The 17,946-nt window shown below is 36.1% G+C and overlaps 1 protein-coding gene across 2 annotated transcripts in view; it reads right to left on the bottom strand.

The window, feature by feature from the left end:
- Positions 1–1,774: 1,774 nt before the first annotated feature.
- The window catches only part of LOC126354169 (tudor domain-containing protein 3), a 156,623-nt gene continuing 140,451 nt past the window's right edge, over positions 1,775–17,946 (bottom strand). The window contains exons 11-13 of one of the 2 annotated variants that reach the window (XM_050003604.1): positions 14,756–14,866; positions 14,418–14,508; positions 1,775–3,686 (exon numbers count right to left, since the gene is read on the bottom strand). In XM_050003604.1, coding sequence (XP_049859561.1) covers positions 3,571–3,686; positions 14,418–14,508; positions 14,756–14,866 — 318 coding nt within the window. In that variant the 3' untranslated portion in view covers positions 1,775–3,570. The remainder of the gene's footprint in view (positions 3,687–14,417; positions 14,509–14,755; positions 14,867–17,946) is intronic. The other variant, XM_050003605.1, reaches the window with a different exon arrangement.

Raw genomic sequence — 17,946 nt, 5'->3', positions numbered from 1 at the left:
TGCAAGTAATGTTTGTCCAGAGTGCACTCAACAATTACAATTACTAGCTTACCACGGAAGAAATCTTTAGATGCTAAGTAGTCACAAATGGTTCTTGTAATTAATGCTGCTTCTCTATCAGTGCTTTATTTATGATCTAATAACACACAACACCTGATGTGTGCTATGTATATATTTGCCAATTATTTTGTTGGAAATGGAGGCAGTAACAACTTGAAAAGCATGGAAGGCGCAGAAAGCAATATATTCTGTGGTATATATTAAATGAGATGTATTGTGACAAATGAGTGAAGCACTCTGAAAATTATTCCAGTAACTGTGTCTGCTGAACAAAGTTATCAGCGGAGCAAGATGCAGTTACAGGAAACAGCCATTGAACATATTTGTTGTGCTGCTACAGTGATCATTTCAAATCCACATACTTTCACGTAATAAAAATAATCAGAGATAACAGTTTTGCATAAATTGCTATGAACTTTCACGAACTGAATACACGGAAGATGACAACAAGGCATGTCTCATACACCTTTTTAAGTGAAATATGCATGCCAATGGCAGATTTTTCATGCCTCAATTGAAAAGGACTGGTTTCTGCAAATTATGGATTAAACTGATCTATATTTTTTTGTTAGTATTACATGAAGGAGGCAGTGAACAAGAAAAGTTTTCAGTCTGTGGTTGATGCAATGAGTGTTGTTGTTGTTGTTGTTCTTGTTGATGATGATGACCATGATCATCATCATCATCATCAAAAGGTACAATTTGGAAAAGCAACTGTAACTGGTGATAAGACATGCTAAATTACCCTCCGAGTAGGAAATTGTATGAAATCCCTATACAAAGCAAACTGTGCTAGTAAAATACAAAGTATATTTACAACCAAGTGGAAATGAAGCATTTGCTTAAGTGAGTATATAAATATCACCAGCTTAGCATGGACAATCTTTTCAAAAAGCTGCAACAATTCCTGTGTTTCATTGCTGTACAGAGACTTTAATATTTGAAATACATCAAAGAAGAAAGCAACTTATGCTGTTATCTCAAGCTAGACATAAGGCAAAAATAATGGACCAAATCAATGTCACAACTGTTCCCATAAATCACTGAAACATGCGAATTAGTACTTTGTATAAATGTTTTCAAATGGATAGCGAAGAATATAATACTAATGCAAATCTTCCTGCCATCATATTTATGTAAGAAAGATAATAGTATAGGCACACTTTCAAATGTATGCTGAAACTGACAGCCGAAAGACACCAACCAATTCTGTGTGTGAAATCATCTTATACTCACTGTCAATTTTTTGTCTAAGAATGAAGTAGCCATCAACTGAAAGGTTAGTTTCTTCATTTAAGCACTTTGCTCATTTCGCCAGGTATCATTCTATTAGATGTGATAACTATTTTCCTTCCTTTAAAGTGAGAAGCAGGATTCAATACTTCCAGCCATATAGTTCTCCCTCTATGAGGTCCTGTGATGTTACAATTAATTGTGAAAATGAGGTCATCCATAAATAAGCATGGAAAATTAATTTCATCCTAAAATGATCAAAAAGAAAAAGGTTTTCCGCCCTTTTTACACAAAGTAATAATTGCCAATGTCAGTCCTTATGTTCTTCCTCCTTCCCCATTACCATAAATGAGTACAATCAAGTAAATCAATTTGAACTGCATAATAATTCGTGTTACACCAAGAAACTGCTTCAGAACAACTGAAAGTTTTTGACAGTTATTGTCATACTTTCCATACCATACTGACACAACAAGGATGGTACTCTTTTTTACAAAATAAATAATTTATTCTGAGTAAGAAATAAATACTGTATTAAATACTAAAAAACTAATTACACATAATCTCATTTCTTTTTTAACATAATATAAAACAACAACAAATATCGTCAGCTGTATTTTTGCTTTAGCTGTTAGAATTGCTCTGAAATTTAAATGAGAACTCAAATATTGCATTTAGAACATGAATTACCAATTAAACACTCAGCCAACATACAGCAAGGAACAATATCCTGCAACTTCAGGTATTATTAAACACTAGTGCAAGCTCTCCTCCACTGTTTGACACTTTCACCTCTGTAACTTCAACACAAAATGGTTTAATTGCTCTGTTTACTTTACACTTGAAACATCATTACATAACTTTGTAAAAGATAGTCAAGTAGATAATCTGGCAAATGTGACTGTTTGTAACATTTTCATTTGTGACAGAAACATATTTCAATAGGGATGATACTTGACATTCATTAAAATCTTTCTTACTGTTTCTCCATAAATTGGAGGAATGTTGTCAGAATTCAGATAAACAGCTCTACATTCCAATACTCAAGTATATCAAAAGTTAAATTTCATGGCTACACATGCTTAAGACAGAACAAAACTGCCATGTAATAACATAATTTCATCTAGAAGAATACATATATTTAACTATTTTTTGTAATTAATTCAATTATTATAAATGAAAGAGAGAGAGAGAGAGAGAGAGAGAGAGAGAGAGAGAGAGAGAGAGAGAGAGCATACAAACTTTCAATGTGCAGAATTCTGTCATAGACCTGAATAACTTTACAAAAGAATTTTTTCCGAGCTCTCTCCTCTAGCTAGTTTCCCTTTTTAATGCAGAATCATTCACACAAAGAACCTGTGGAATGTTTCTTAATGCCAACAAGCTATGGGCATTTTTTCTGAATGAAACATAAAACACGTGAAACTGAAAACTATATTTTTTCATGAAATACACAAGAAAAGATACCTTAATCATGTATTGCCATGAAAAATACAACCATTAGCTTTTCCTGTGGAAGTTAAAGCCATTACTTCTCACATACTGCTAACACGTAAAATCATGTACAAGAAACATTCCTCACAGCCAATGTATTATTCTCAGCTGTAACATACCTAACAATCATTTATTTTTGTAAGTCAAAAACAATAATTTGTCTAGTTTCAACATTAATTTTGAGTCTGCACAGATCTCCAGTGCAGGTTACTTGAAAATATTTATTTGAGTCCACAAATGTATCAGTGAATTGTAACTTTCCAACATTAACTGAAATAACTAAAATCATATTTACCTATACTGCAGCCATTAAATAATGGTAGCTTCAAAATATTTTTCTGGGCAACAATTTACTCATACAGAAACAAAATTACAACATTATTACTGTTACATACAATACTACACAAACACCACATTCCTTAATTAGAAGAATGTTCTTTTCCAAAAATCTCTCTTCAAGAGCAATTAAAAGCTGCTTTTACAGATGACATAAAAGTTAGTTTCCATAGTAATAACACACAATATGGGTTCAAAGAAATGAGTTTTAACATAAAAATATATTGGCACATTTCATGTTCCACTTTGATAAGTTTAAAAATGATTCTGTCTAGATTTTAGTAGTAATATCCTATAGGTACATGATTTATGGTATGATGCTTACACAACCATGGTTAGCCAATTATTAATCATGCCTATCTTCCAATCCATTCTTTACATACAGATGTTGAGTTACAAAGTTAAAAGCGAAAGACAGAAGTCCTGGAAGAGGCTTTAAGCCTCCAGTCACTTTCGCTGAGCTGGAGGCATGTACAACTGTTGCTGGATGCGTGGAGGTTTACGATCTGCACCTGCACTCTTTATGTACGGCCTTGTGCCTCCTCGGCGAAATTCAAGTATACCTGTACCAAACAACAAACATTACCAAAATATCTTACCAAATTTATCAAATATGTATTCTATTAGCCTCAGTTTACATTAATGTAAATTGCGGATTAACAGTGGATGAATGAGAACCATTTTAGAAGACGAAAGAAATTTTAAAATTTGGTTAAAGAAGTACAACAGACAAATGCCAAAATACTTCTCCTCAGGTGATTATAGGGTAACACCAAATGCCTGAATGGTATAACAAATTTTTATATAATTATGAAAAAGAATGCAGGGGCTGAAGTAACATTTGAACAACTCTGTGGATAAATAATTCTTCTCAGGGATAAAACAACCTCAATGTAAATATGGGGGATGATATAGACAATAAAGTAATTTTCAGAAAGAGGATTATATTTTAAATATCTTGGCAGCTTTATAGACTATTGTGAAATATAGCAAAGAAAGCAGAATTATTGTACAGGAAGGGGGCAGTGGGGAGGGGAAGGCAGCAGTGCTGCTTTTAGAGTGATGCAATAGTTTTCAACTACATTTACAGTTACAGTGAAGAGGGTATTAGACACATGACTATATCATGGGAAGACAAGTAACCAGAAATTAAAGATTGGATTGCAAAGCAAAACCAGACAAAGATATGGATTTGGATCATAGGCTAACAGTGAGAGACTAGGTTAAGAGAGAGAGAGAGAGAGAGAGAGAGAGAGAGAGAGAGAGAGAGAGAGAGAGAGAGAGAGCACCTACAAGAAGTGGGATAGTAATAAGAATGAAGGGAAGTGAAAATTATCTGACTGAACTATGCAAGAAGCTTTCTGGTAGTAGAGTGGACGATGAATGGAGTATTACCGTCATCTCCAGCAATTTCTCATTGAAATTGGTTATGTATGAGCTGCCCGTAGCTGTGAGAACAATTTATGTATACAATATGAGCCCATTTATGTAGAGACTAACTGTCTATGGGGGATAGATATGTGGTTGAATTAGCTGTATTCCCACCTTTGTCAAGCTTCTGTCACTGTCTTCTATGATCCTGTTCAAACATATAAATCTCAAATTTCTGAACTTTTACTTGTGTGGTCCTCAAGCCCTTTTCAAACCGCTCCATATTGCTCTGCAGAGGGTCTACATGATGACTGAAGCTTCTGCTAGTACAAGTATTCTAATTTGTTCATGGGATGCTGAACTGGACTGTTTAAAGTCAAGCAGTATGGTTAAGTCAACCAACTACTTGATATACACACAACCACATTAATGTGTAGCTGCTGATCTTTATCAATACAGACCCAGTGTGAGCAGCACACATTCTGTTTTCCAAATTGCTCATATTTACTCTTCAATCGACCAATTAACACCTGCAGTTTTTCAGGTGTGAACTGGAGGAGCTTGGCCATCTGTATAATGCATTCTTGTTTCTCTGTAAGCAGTTAAGACTTGGTTAAAAATTTCTAGACTGTTTGTAGAAGATGTCTTGTGGAAAAAAACCACTAAATATTGTGAAGCTGGAGCACACGGTCTTTGTTAAGCCCATTTTCCCATTGCATATTTCTCATGGAATGTCACTCTGGCATACAACTAGACAAACAGAAAGCCATCAAAGGGACATCACAAGCATAAATGAGAAACTACACAATAAACCACTCCCAACTGTGCTAGATTGTATTTCCAAATTTTTGAGCACCAGTGAGAGGGTGAGAGAACTTCCGATTTATTGAAAAACTTATCCACATAACCTCATTATGCACCTACACCTGTCTGAGTTGACAGCTTTGTAAGAATATAAATGAACAGAATCTTCCCCACTACCTGAAAATTTATGAGACCTGCTGAACGAGAAAAAAGAAAATAGCCATAGGCCATGAATGATGTGGAACAAATCTTTAGGCAATGCAGCAGCTGTTAAAATGACACACTCATGAGCTGGCGATACATGGAATATAATTTCTGTACCAGCACTAATATGTATACATAGTGCGAACATTTCATAATATGACACAAGCAAAATCTTGAAGATGGTGTTCTGTACTTAAGTAATAATGACAGCTAAAATAATACACACACTTGAAGGTGTGCTAGGTGCAATAGTACACAGAAATATCAGCCGCACTGGGAGTGTGTGAATAAAGCCTGTAAGTGTTGTAAGCTTTATTTCAAACAATGGCTAATTGTGCACCTTTGAAGAATGGTAAAGTTCTAAAGCACTAAAACATGTATAAAACATTAAATAAAAAGAATTAAGACATTAAACATATGGGGGGAAAGTATCTCTGGAAATACTAAAAATTGTCTTTATGAACGAAAATGTTTGCTAATCATGTGCAACGGTACTCCAGTTCAAACAGGATTGTTTGCACATTCTCCGTTCAGCGCATCTCTTCACCCTGATCTACCTTTTCCCATCAGTTGCACAATGTAGCCTATGTTTTCTTACACGTATGAGCCCCCCTCCTCTTATCTCATGAAATACTCCCTTTATTATTTTCATTCTATATTCATACAGTACCAACTAACTCAGTGAGTATTTATTGTACAGGCAAAGCAAATTTGAAAGTAGCATGTCAATTACATAAACCATCTTCCACTCACACAAATAATATGACAGCATCTGGTCCAGCCTATTAGTTCTGAGATACTCAAGTTATACATTGGCTGGCAAAACTTAAGGATGAAAGCAACTTTTGCATGATGAATCACTGCCAAGGGCACACCCAGGATCTGAACTGGTGGGGTGGGGTGGGGTGGGGTGGGGGGCAGGTCATACTAGTCTCAGGAAACAAGGACTCGAGACAACATACAGCACTTCTAATTAAATAAAACAGTAAAGCAGTGAAAAACTGCTTTTAATAAACATTTTAAATACAATAAAGCACTTGTACAAGCCAAGAAAACATGCAGCATTTCTTATTAAATAAAACAGTAAACTAGTGAAAAACTGCAAATATCTCCTGCCTCTCGCTGGATACGCCCATGATCACTGCCATGTAACATAGCTCAATGAAACTTAGTTCCACATATAGAAGGAAATGCTGTAGTATCGTACAGAAGATAGTCGCAAGAAACATGTAATGAGACAACCAGAAATGACACTTTTATTCAAAGACACTGAATTCACAGCAACTGATGATGACACTACAATGGGTGGGACATTGTCCTTAATTGGGTGAGTGATCACCACAGACGGCAAGGCATGCCCCCCGAACATGGTCTCATATTGGCTACAAGGTAGGTCAGGGGTTCTTGTAGTGTTCCATTTCTCCGCCAGCATGGCTGACAACTGCTCGATGGTCATTGGTGTATGTGGACATGTTGCAATAATGTATCTTCCCAACACAACCCACACATTCCTGATGGGATTTAAGTTGAGGGAATGGGCACGCTAGTTCATTCGGCAAATATTCTCTGTTCCAAGTGCTGCTCCACCTGCACCGTTTGACGTGGTTGCACACTATAATTCATAACAATGAAGCCAGGGCATAATGCACCCCTGAAATGATGCACATGGGGGAGGAGTACAGGGTCACACTAATATTGACCACCACTACAGTCATCACACTTAATTTCTCTTCCAGTTTCCCGATGATTCTTCCCCAAGTGAAGTCATCCAATCCAAATGATGGCTCTGGGCCCTGTTTTAATGAATCACGTCATCATAGTGCAAAACTGCTTGATGACTGACATAATTTACAAGACCCCTGCCTCATCATCATGCTGCACTACTCCGTTATATTGTCTGTTAATAAAGCACAACATGCAAGGTGATGAAGTGCTACAAATATACTGTCCAAATGTGTGAAGTCGAAAAACAGTCCAAACACTGTGAAATTGTTTTACATAATGTGGGGGATTATATTGCTGCTGATTCATTTATCTGCTCTATCTATCTGCTGTATTCAATAAGCTAACAAAAAAATGCTGTTTAGTGTGCACTGCACTAATACAAATGCATTACTAATTATCATGATATTATCAACAAAGTATTTTTTAATGAAACAAACTATTCCAAATTGTCACGGATTAACAGAATAATATGCACTTTCAGCTTCAAAACCATCTGTCTCTACATTCAGCACAGTCATACTGAAATGCATTGCACGACTACCACAAAGGTAAGCAAATGTAGCAGTGAGGGTAATACATAACAAAATTCAGTTAACAAATAATTCAGTACCACAATTAAATCAATACAACTGGCAGAAACAGAAAATGGAGGCATAAATAAAGTGTGGAATTCAGAAGTTTCTCAGCTTTAGATCTACAGGACACTGAAGCAAGGTCATGATGAAACTTATGGGGAAATAAGTTGTCTTAGGATTTATTTACCGATTGTTGATCTGCCTTCTAGTGGCTCTTTCACATAAGGGGTAAAAATCACCAGCAAGATTAGAACTGAAAACTAACACATCCTTCTGCTTGAAGGGCAAACACTTTATGACTAAGCTAGTGTACAACTGTGTCAAACAGGGCTGCCTTGTTAGTTAAATAGTTTCGTGTTCCATGGAGCCTTTGCACGATAAATCATAATGTGTAGAATGAGTCATTTTGAATTCACATTGCAAATTAATTTGTAAATAGGGCCACATGCTGAACAATTATAAGGATATTTTAAAAATTAAATCCAAAGATATGTGTTAGTAATTCATATCCACCACCTTTTATGCATTACATTAACAGAAATTTTTCTACGTGAGAGGAGGAGTTGTCTAGAAGAAATTTTTTCGGTTTGTTTTCAAATTTTACTTTGCTGTGAGTCAGACATTTTATATCATTGGGTAAATTATAGAAAGTTTTAGTTGCGGCATTGTGCACCCTTTCTGTGCAAAAAACAGCCTTAATGTGGAGCAGTGAATGTCATTTCTCTTTCTGGTATTGTAATTATGTGCATCACTGTTCCTTGTTGTCGCAATAATGACAAAGACAGATAATATACAGTGCAAATAACAAACTAAGCTGCAATTTTTGTGGACTGAGCTTCCTGGAGCCAAAATCATAAATCTACTACATCTGTGTCACCCCTTACGTGAGAATAATTCAGAATATTAAACCTAAATGACAAGAAAATATCAAATTAATTAACCAGGATAATTCTGTACCAAACCAGGAAATAAATCAACAATCACATGGTTGCCAAACACATTCTATTAGATTGCCAATTCTCCATTAGGCTAGTAACAGGCAGAATGTATTTGCTCAGGCAATGTGATCCTTGAGTTGACTGGCACCAGGAACACTCACCCTTCAAAGACACAGTGGTGTTGGCTGCCACTGCAGTGACCGGTAACATAAATACCTAATAAAGGCCAATGAGTTTTACTTGCATTTCTGTAACTATGATTTGGGTAAAGTGTAGTTACGAATAATATTCAGACACACTGACAGACACTTGAACGTTATACACAAAGACCATGGAAAATTATCCTTTGTAGCTGTTGTAGGTATTTTTGTTTTTCTGCCTTAACCCTCAGGCAGATGTGTTATTGTTCATAACACAATGGGTGCACGGCGTACTTTTTACATATGTAAATAATATCTGTCTTCATCTTACTGAGGTAAACGCGTACAAGCAAAATCACAGTTTAATCTCCATTTAATAAAATCATAATTTAATAAATGTACATAATATGAGTGAAAGCACCATTTAGTTAAATAATAATGAAATAAACTTTCATTATATCACTCTGCTGCCGTGAAAAAGTGCTATCCTACAATAATGACCTACTTGAGGCATTAAACAGTGCAGTTGCATCATATCCTAACCAACCACTCATTTGATTACTAATTTCTCTCATAGACAACTACCTCATTATGAGACTGTACTGCTAGTTTTCATTTTCTTGCATATATTGTTAATTTTCTGTCACCTGGTTTGCTGTTTATTTTATGTTACTGCCGTTCGTTTGTATGTAAGGCAAACGCTTTATCATTGTTTGGCTGAAGTACAGGGTCACACTAATATTGACCAGTGGTCACAACTGCAGAACAGCTACGGCACAAGACAGTGTTAGTTATGGTTGGTGTACTTTATACACAGGCATGCCCACTTGAGGGTTAAGCAAAATGCAAACTAAAAAACTCATTCACTGGAAGCAATTCACTTTTTTAACATGAAAGGAGAACATAGTACTGCTTGTGAATAACACGTTTTGTAATCAAGATTTCATATGCTGCGAATAACCTACAGTTTCAGATCGCAAACACAAACAACATAGGCAATTTTTCACAATGACTGGAAAATAGAACTCAAAAGCCATGTAGATAATGTGTAGATAATTAAACAAGTGAATCACTGCAGTGAGAGTATAATTCCAGATTCTGATAACATTGAAGAACAATCAGTTGTGATGAGAATGCAAAACAAGTAACCAAAAGTGTGATCAGTAATGTGTTAAATATGTTAGTCAATTTGTTTATAAAAACCAGATAGACAAAAAGTATCGTCTAACTGTAACTATTACAAGATAACTGCTGGTGATGCTTTGTCAATAACAGCAAAAAGTGCCTGATGAAAGAGCTTTTCAATCATCAGACAGCTTAAGACAGAGAGGAACCAAAGTAACAAGAAGAAGTTATCGTAGGTGAGCATGGGATGGAATGTCTATACAGTATCTCACAGTTGGCGCATTTTCCTCTTAGTTTATTTCTCAGTAGTTTCACACTAACATGCCTTCTAGGCTATCACAATATATGTGAATTATAGAGGTTTAATTGTTAAAACAGACTGCTATTTCCAAAATCACGACATTTGTGGCCAATCTGCCTCAGTGGACAAAACTAATTGTAATTTCATTTCATCTTGGAGACTATTGCAAATGTTTAATAACAGTTTCAAGATAGTAAACGCACACATTAACTTGTCTCTTGGGACAATAGCTCATCAGCTCTTGCTTAACTGGAAAATTCTGTGTCACACAAATAGGGTCAAACCAGAAGAAGAAGAAATAGGTATGGAGACTAGACAGCTCACTACTTTACATCACTGTGGAAAAACTTGAAAAAGTTATGCATTGGTATGGCAATTAGTCTCGATGAAATGATGGTGAAATAAATTAAACATTTTGAATGAAACTTAAATAATTTCTTCCACAAGTATTTCTGTTTTGAAATAACCTGTACACAGCTAAATAGAACCAAATACATCTAACTGAAGATTTCTTTGAGTCATTTTGAACATTTTGGTAATTCAAGATCACAGTGGGGAGTGTCCATCACTGTTGCCTTGCCTATCCCAGTGCAATGCAATCTCCAAGTAGCATGCTACACAATCATCATGGAGCTCAGTGATGGAATGGTTTCATGAAGATAATCAAAAAGTGAGAATAAAAATTTTTACAAATCACAAGAAATAAAACATGGGGGTTTCCACAGAGACAATACGGTTTAATTTTTCCTTAAGAAGCATAACTACTACATAGCAGTCCTAAGGGATGCAGGACGTAAGGATTGACTGAGCTATGTTTCTGGTACGGAAATACGGTAAGAACTCCATATTCCACGGGGAGGTGTAGAATTACAATAGCGGTTTGCTAAAGGTTTATCCCATGAGGAAGAGCTGTAATTGGTCACAATCTGACAAAGTTGGAACTTCGCTTTGTGGAAGATGTTAAAAAATAATGCATACTTATTTTGTCATAGGTGCCAACACTCAATAGTTTCTTATAGAATGACAGTCAAAGTTTTGACACTACTGCATCAGTTCACACACATGGTGTAATACCAAGCGAGTTGGTAGCCTTTGAATATTTTGTGCTGCAAATTCAGATATTCAAGACTTCTGGTCAGGCGAATACAGGATTATAAATACAAAATCAAATAGGGGTAATGCAGGAGTAGGTTTAATAATGAATAAAAAAGTAGGAGTGCGGGTAACCTACTACAAACAGCATAGTGAACACATTATTGTGGGCAAGATAGACACGAAACCCACGCCTACTACAGTAGTAAAGTTTATATGCCAACCAGCTCTGCAGATGACAAAGTAACTGAAGAAATGTATGATGAAATCAAAGGAATTACTCAGATAGTGAAGGGAGATGAAAATTTAATAGTCATGGGTGGCTGGAATTTGGTAGAAGGAAAAGGGAGAGAAGGAAATGTAGTAGGTGCATATGGTTTGGGGGTAAGAAATGAAAGAGGAAGCTGCCTGGTAACACTTGGTTCAAGAATCATAAAAGAAGGCTGTGTACATGGAAGAAGCCTGGAGATACTGACAGGTTTCAGATAAATTATATAATGGTAAGACAGATATTTAGGAACCAGGTTTTAAATTGTAAGACATTTCCAGGGACAGATGTGGACTCTGACCAAAATCTATTGGTTATGAACTGTAGATTATAACTGAAGAAACTGCAAAAGGGAGGGAATTTGGAGATGGGACCTGGATAAACTGACTAAACCAGAGGTTGTACAGAGTTTCAGGGAAAGCATAAGGGAACAATTGACAGGAATGGAGGAAAGAAATACAGCAGAAGAACAATGGGTAGGTTTGAGGGATGAAGTAGGGAAGGCAGCAGAGGATCATGTACGTAAAAAGATGAAGGCTAGTAGAACTCCTTGGTTACCAGAAGAAATATTGAATTTAATTGATGAAACGAGAAAATATAAAAATGCAGTATATGAAGCAGGCAAAAACGAATACAAACGTCTCAAAAATGAGATCGACAGGAAGTGCAAAATGGCTAAGCAGGGATGGCTAGAGGACAAATGTTAAGGCTGTAGAGGCTTATCTCACTAGGGGTAAGATAGATACTGCCTAAGGAAAATTAAAGAGATCTTTGGAGACAACAGAACCACTTGTACGAATATCAAGAGCTCAGATGGAAACCCAGTTCTAAGCAAAGAAGTGAAAGTAGAAAGGTGGAAGGAGTATATTGATGGTCTTTACAAGGGCGATGTACTTGAGGGAAATATTATGGAAATGGAAGAGGATGTAGATGAAAATGAAATGGGAGATACTATACTGCGTGAAGAGTTTGACACATCACTGAAAGACCTGAGTCGAAACAAGGCCCCGGGAGTAGACAACATTCCATTAGAACTACTGACAGCCTTGGGAGACCCATTCCTGACAAAACTCTACCATCTGGTGAGCAAGATATATGAGACAGGTGAAATACCCTCCGACTTCAAGAAGAACATAATAATTTCAATCCCAAAGAAAGCAGGTGTTGACAGATGTGAAAAATAATGAACAATCAATTTAATAAGACACAGCTGCAAAATACTAACGCAAATTCTTTACATACGAATGGAAAAACTGGTACAAGCCGACCTCGGGGAAGATCAGTTTGGATTCCGTAGAAATATTGGAACACGTGAGGCAATACTGACCCTACGACTTATCTTAGAAGAAAGATTAAGGAAAGGCAAACCTACGTTTGTAGCATTTGTAGACTTAGAGAAAGCTTTTGACAATGTTGACTGGAATACTCTCTTTCAAATTCTGAAGGTGGCAGGGGTAAAATACAGGGAGGGAAAGGCTGTTTACAATTTTTACAGAAACCAGATGGCAGTTATAAGAGTCGAGGGGCATGAAAGGGAAGGGAGTGAGACAGGGTTGTAGCCTTTCCCCTGATGTTATTCAATCTGTATATTGAGCAAGCAGTGAAGGAAACAAAAGAAAAATTCAGAGTAGGTATTAAAATCCATGGAGAATAAATAAAAACTTTGAGGTTTGCCGATGACATTGTAATTCTGTCAGAGACAGCAAAGGACTTGGAAGAGCAGTTGAATGGAATGGACAGTGTCTTGAAAGGAGGGTATAAGATGGGTATAAGAGGGTAAAAATCGTAGAGGGAAACCAAGAGATGAATACGCTAAGCAGATTCAAAGGGATGTAGGTTGCAGTAGGTACTGGGAGATGATGAAGCTTGCACAGGATAGAATAGTGTGGAGAGCTGCATCAAACCAGTCTCATGACTGAAGACCACAACAACAACATTCAGATATAGTCTACTGTTGTTATTTTTTTTCCTTTTGTTGTCACAGAATGACATCAACATTTGTTTGACATTTAGAAATACAATGGAATTGTTTACAAAATAAGCATTTCAAGAATTATTATAATTAGAATTCCAATATACCGGTTTTAAATGTTCAAAGCATAAAAAAGCAAATCACCACCAGCAATGTGTAAAGAATATGAAACGGAACTTACAGTGCATTGATTCATTCATTTAATTATCTCCACCACTTTTGAGTTCTATTTTGCAGCCACTGAGAATAATTCCACTGCAAGGTTCACTTTTGTGATTTGAAACTATATATTATTCACAGCATATGAAAATTGGTTAAAAACGCTTAAGGAAAGCTGTTTTCAAGTACGTAATATTTAATGTAATAATTGCTATTTACGCACAATATTAACAGCATCTGGTGATGTTAAAAAAAGCTAATCACTTCCAGTGAAAGAGTTTTTTAGTTTTCTATTTGCTTAAGGCAGAAAAATGAAATAACTTACAACAGCTACAGAAGAGGATAACTGCCAAAATAATTTTCCTTGCTCTTTATTTATGAAGTTCAAGTATTTAAAGAAAACTTTGGGAGTATATATAACATAAAGGAATTGTCACTATTTCACTGTACAATGATGTCAATATGTAAAATAATCAATTTTTTTTTAACTAGAACACATGAGTATAATTTCTACTGTCATCCAACTGGTTTCAATTTCAGAGAAGTGTAGAAAGAAAAAAGCAATGTTCACAATATGAAGGTAGAATCATCTTTTATGAAGGAAATATATCAGCAATTACCTGAAAAGTGGTTCTGATTATTCTGTGGGGGCAGTGAGTCAGAGGAGCTGCTAAAGGCACTGGATGACTGTATACTCTGCCCTAAGCTTTCCTAGGAGCGAAAAACAAGAATTGACCAACATTAAATGCAATTAAGAACGTGAAGTATGTAAATTCCACTTAAATTTTCAGTTACATTTTAAATATGTCTAGCAATGTATGTAGTAGCTGTCATGTACAAAGGCAAGGCAAAGAACTGAAATTTTACAAGGTATAAACAAAGAAATAATCAATGAATTTCTACTTCATCTTATGTGCTTTAAAACAGCCAATACACAATGGCCAAACTTGTTACTTACATCTGTAATTGGTATGCAGTCATCCTGGAGAACTTCCTCATAGTTACCATATTCCACAAACCTCACAACGCAAGTCCTATCTGACACACCAGTAACTTCCGCATTGTAATACTGCAAAAGATTGTGCTGAATTACCAAATGTAAACACAAATTATTCTTTTGTAATTCAGTAAAATATTGCCATTTGTCTTTACAAAATACACTAACATAACTATTAGGTGGTTGTAATTTAAGTGCAGCTAGTCATGGATGTCCAATGTGGGCTGTAATTGTTGTAAGGCAGCAAAATTTGGTACATGTGCTAATGCATAATTGATTTATACTTAAAAAATTTCAATTTTCACAATCGTGTGCAAATCTCGGACTGTACACAGCTTGTAGATAGTATGACATCTACCCTGTCATTTGACAAGCCATAATGTGAGTGAACAGTATGGCTATTGAGAAGTGAGACAGTATGCTTTCAGCAAAACTGTTACACATGAACAATAGCAATTACAGTGTATCACTGACTGAAAGGTTAGATGAGAGGCCCAATGTATTTAAATGGTTGAAGAAGATGACAGTGAAAATTGAAAACATGGGTGAGCTTGGCGTGGCGCCTGGAAGGCACCTATCCTGGTGGAAGTTGTTGATGAAGTTGCTGTTGCTGCAACTGAACATGCAGCATGTATCCCAGGAAGTGCTAGTGCTAGTGCTCGTGCTCATGCAGTGTCATGAGAATTGCCCATCCCATGGTAGACACACGGAAAGTTTTACAGTCTATTTTACACTGGTATTTATAAAAGATCCAGACGTTTCAGCAACTGGATTTAGATCTTCACTAGAAGAGGCAAGGCTATTAATAGAAGAGGCCATACCTGCACAGTTTGAAAGAGCTGTAATTCCACCAACCTCTCCCTCTGAAATCAGTAAAATACTAAACTCACTGAAAAGTAAAAGCTCTTACGGAATTGATGGCATTTCCAGCAAAGTACTTAAAGCTTGTTCCCCACAGATAAGTAGAATTCTCAGCCACGTATGTAATAGCTCTTTGGAGCAAGGTGTTTTCCCTGATAGACTGAAATATGCCATTGTAAAACCATTGCATAAAAAGGGGGATATGTCGGATGTCAACAACTACCGCCCAATCTCTCTTCTGACAGCTCTATCAAAAATTTTTGAGAAAGTAATGTATTCAAGAGTAGCCTCCCATATTTGTAAAAATAAAGTACTAACAAAATGTCAGTTTGGTTTTCAGAAAGGCTTTTCAACAGAAAATGCTATATATGCTTTCACTGATCAAATATTAAATGCTCTGAATAACCGGACATCACCCATTGGTATTTTTTGTGATCTCTCAAAGGCCTTTGATTGTGTAAATCATGGAATTCTTTTAGATAAGCTAAATCATTATGGTTTGAGTGGGGCAGTGCACAAATGGTTTAATTCATACTTAACTGGAAGAATGCAGAAAGTTGAAATAAGTGGTTCGTGTAATGTTAAAACAGCTGATTCCTCAAACTGGGGTGCTATCAAGCACGGGGTCCCACAGGGTTCGGTCTTAGGTCCTTTACTGTTCTTGATATACATTAATGACTTACCATTCCACATTGATGAAGATGCAAAGTTAGTTCTTTTTGCTGATGATACAAGTATAGTAATAACATCCAAAAACCAAGAACTAAGTGATGTAATTGTAAATGATGTTTTTCACAAAATTATTAAGTGGTTCTCAGCAAACGGACTCTCTTTAAATTTTGATAAAACACAGTATATACAGTTCCGTACAGTAAATGGCACAACTCCAGTAATAAATATAGAATTTGAACAGAAGTCTGTAGCTAAGGTAGAATTTTCAAAATTTTTAGGTGTGTCCATTGATGAGAGGTTAAACTGGAAGCAACACATTGATGGTCTGCTGAAACGTCTGAGTTCAGCTACGTATGCTATTAGGGTTATTGCAAATTTTGGTGATAAGAATCTCAGTAAATTAGCTTACTATGCCTACTTTCATTCACTGCTTTCGTATGGCATCATATTCTGGGGTAATTCATCGTTGAGTAGAAAAGTATTCATTGCACAAAAACGTGTAATCAGAATAATTGCTGGAGCCCACCCACGGTCATCCTGCAGACATCTATTTAAGGATCTAGGGATCCTCACAGTAACCTCACTGTATATATATTCCCTTATGAAATTTGTTGATAATAATCCAACCCAATTCAAAAGTAATAGCAGTGTGCATACCTATAACACCAGGAGAAAGGATGATCTTCACTATGCAGGGTTAAATCTGACTTTGGCACAGAAAGGGGTAAATTATGCTGCCACAAAAGTCTTTGGGCACCTACCAAACAGCATCAAAAGCCTGACAGATAGCCAACTAACATTTAAAAATAAATTAAAAGAATTTCTAGATGACAACTCCTTCTACTCATTGGCTGAATTTTTAGATATAAAGTAAGTAAAAAAAAAAAAAAAAAAAAAAAAAAAAAAAAAAAAAAAAAAAAAAACTTAATCATTAGTGTCATGCAATATTTTGTGTAATGTAATTTCTTGTACAGATATCTTTTATTAACCTGACACGTTCCACATCATTACGAAGTGTCGTATTCATGATCTATGGAACAAGTATTAATCTAATCTACTGAAATGTCATGATACACAGCAACATTCAAAATTTGTTCTTAGGTTTCTGTCAAAGAATGAAGTTGTTGACAAGTGGCCAGACAATATACTATGGAGTGATAATGCCCATTTGACACTACAGTGTGCAGTGCATACACTGAACTGCCAGATTTGGGATACTGTTAAACCATGTGTTGTACACAAAGAGCCACTGCATTACCATTATGTGACTGTGTGATGTGGATTCACAAACTCCTTTATTCTCAGTCTGTTCTTCTTTGAAGAGAACACATCAAGAAGACCTGTCAGGTGCACCATGACATCTGCACACTATCGAGACCTCTTTGTAGAGCAAGCAATTCCTGCTTTCCCATGCAATATTGAGCAACACCATGCAATATGGAGCAACACCTCATGTTGCTCATCCGGTGTAAGTTCTGCTTAACGCAACTTTCCACAAATGTGTTACCTAGAGTGGTTTCCTGGATGTATAGCCTACAAGATCACTTGATCTGATTCCTTAAGACTTTTGGTATGGGGATATCTAAAAGAATGTGTTTACCAGGGACACAGTCAGTCTC

The sequence above is a fragment of the Schistocerca gregaria genome, chromosome 3 (genome assembly GCF_023897955.1).
Source record: "Schistocerca gregaria isolate iqSchGreg1 chromosome 3, iqSchGreg1.2, whole genome shotgun sequence".
In the NCBI taxonomy this organism is placed as follows: domain Eukaryota; kingdom Metazoa; phylum Arthropoda; class Insecta; order Orthoptera; family Acrididae; genus Schistocerca; species Schistocerca gregaria.
Note: the sequence above shows the minus strand (reverse complement) of the source record. Positions and strands in the feature narration are given on the sequence as shown.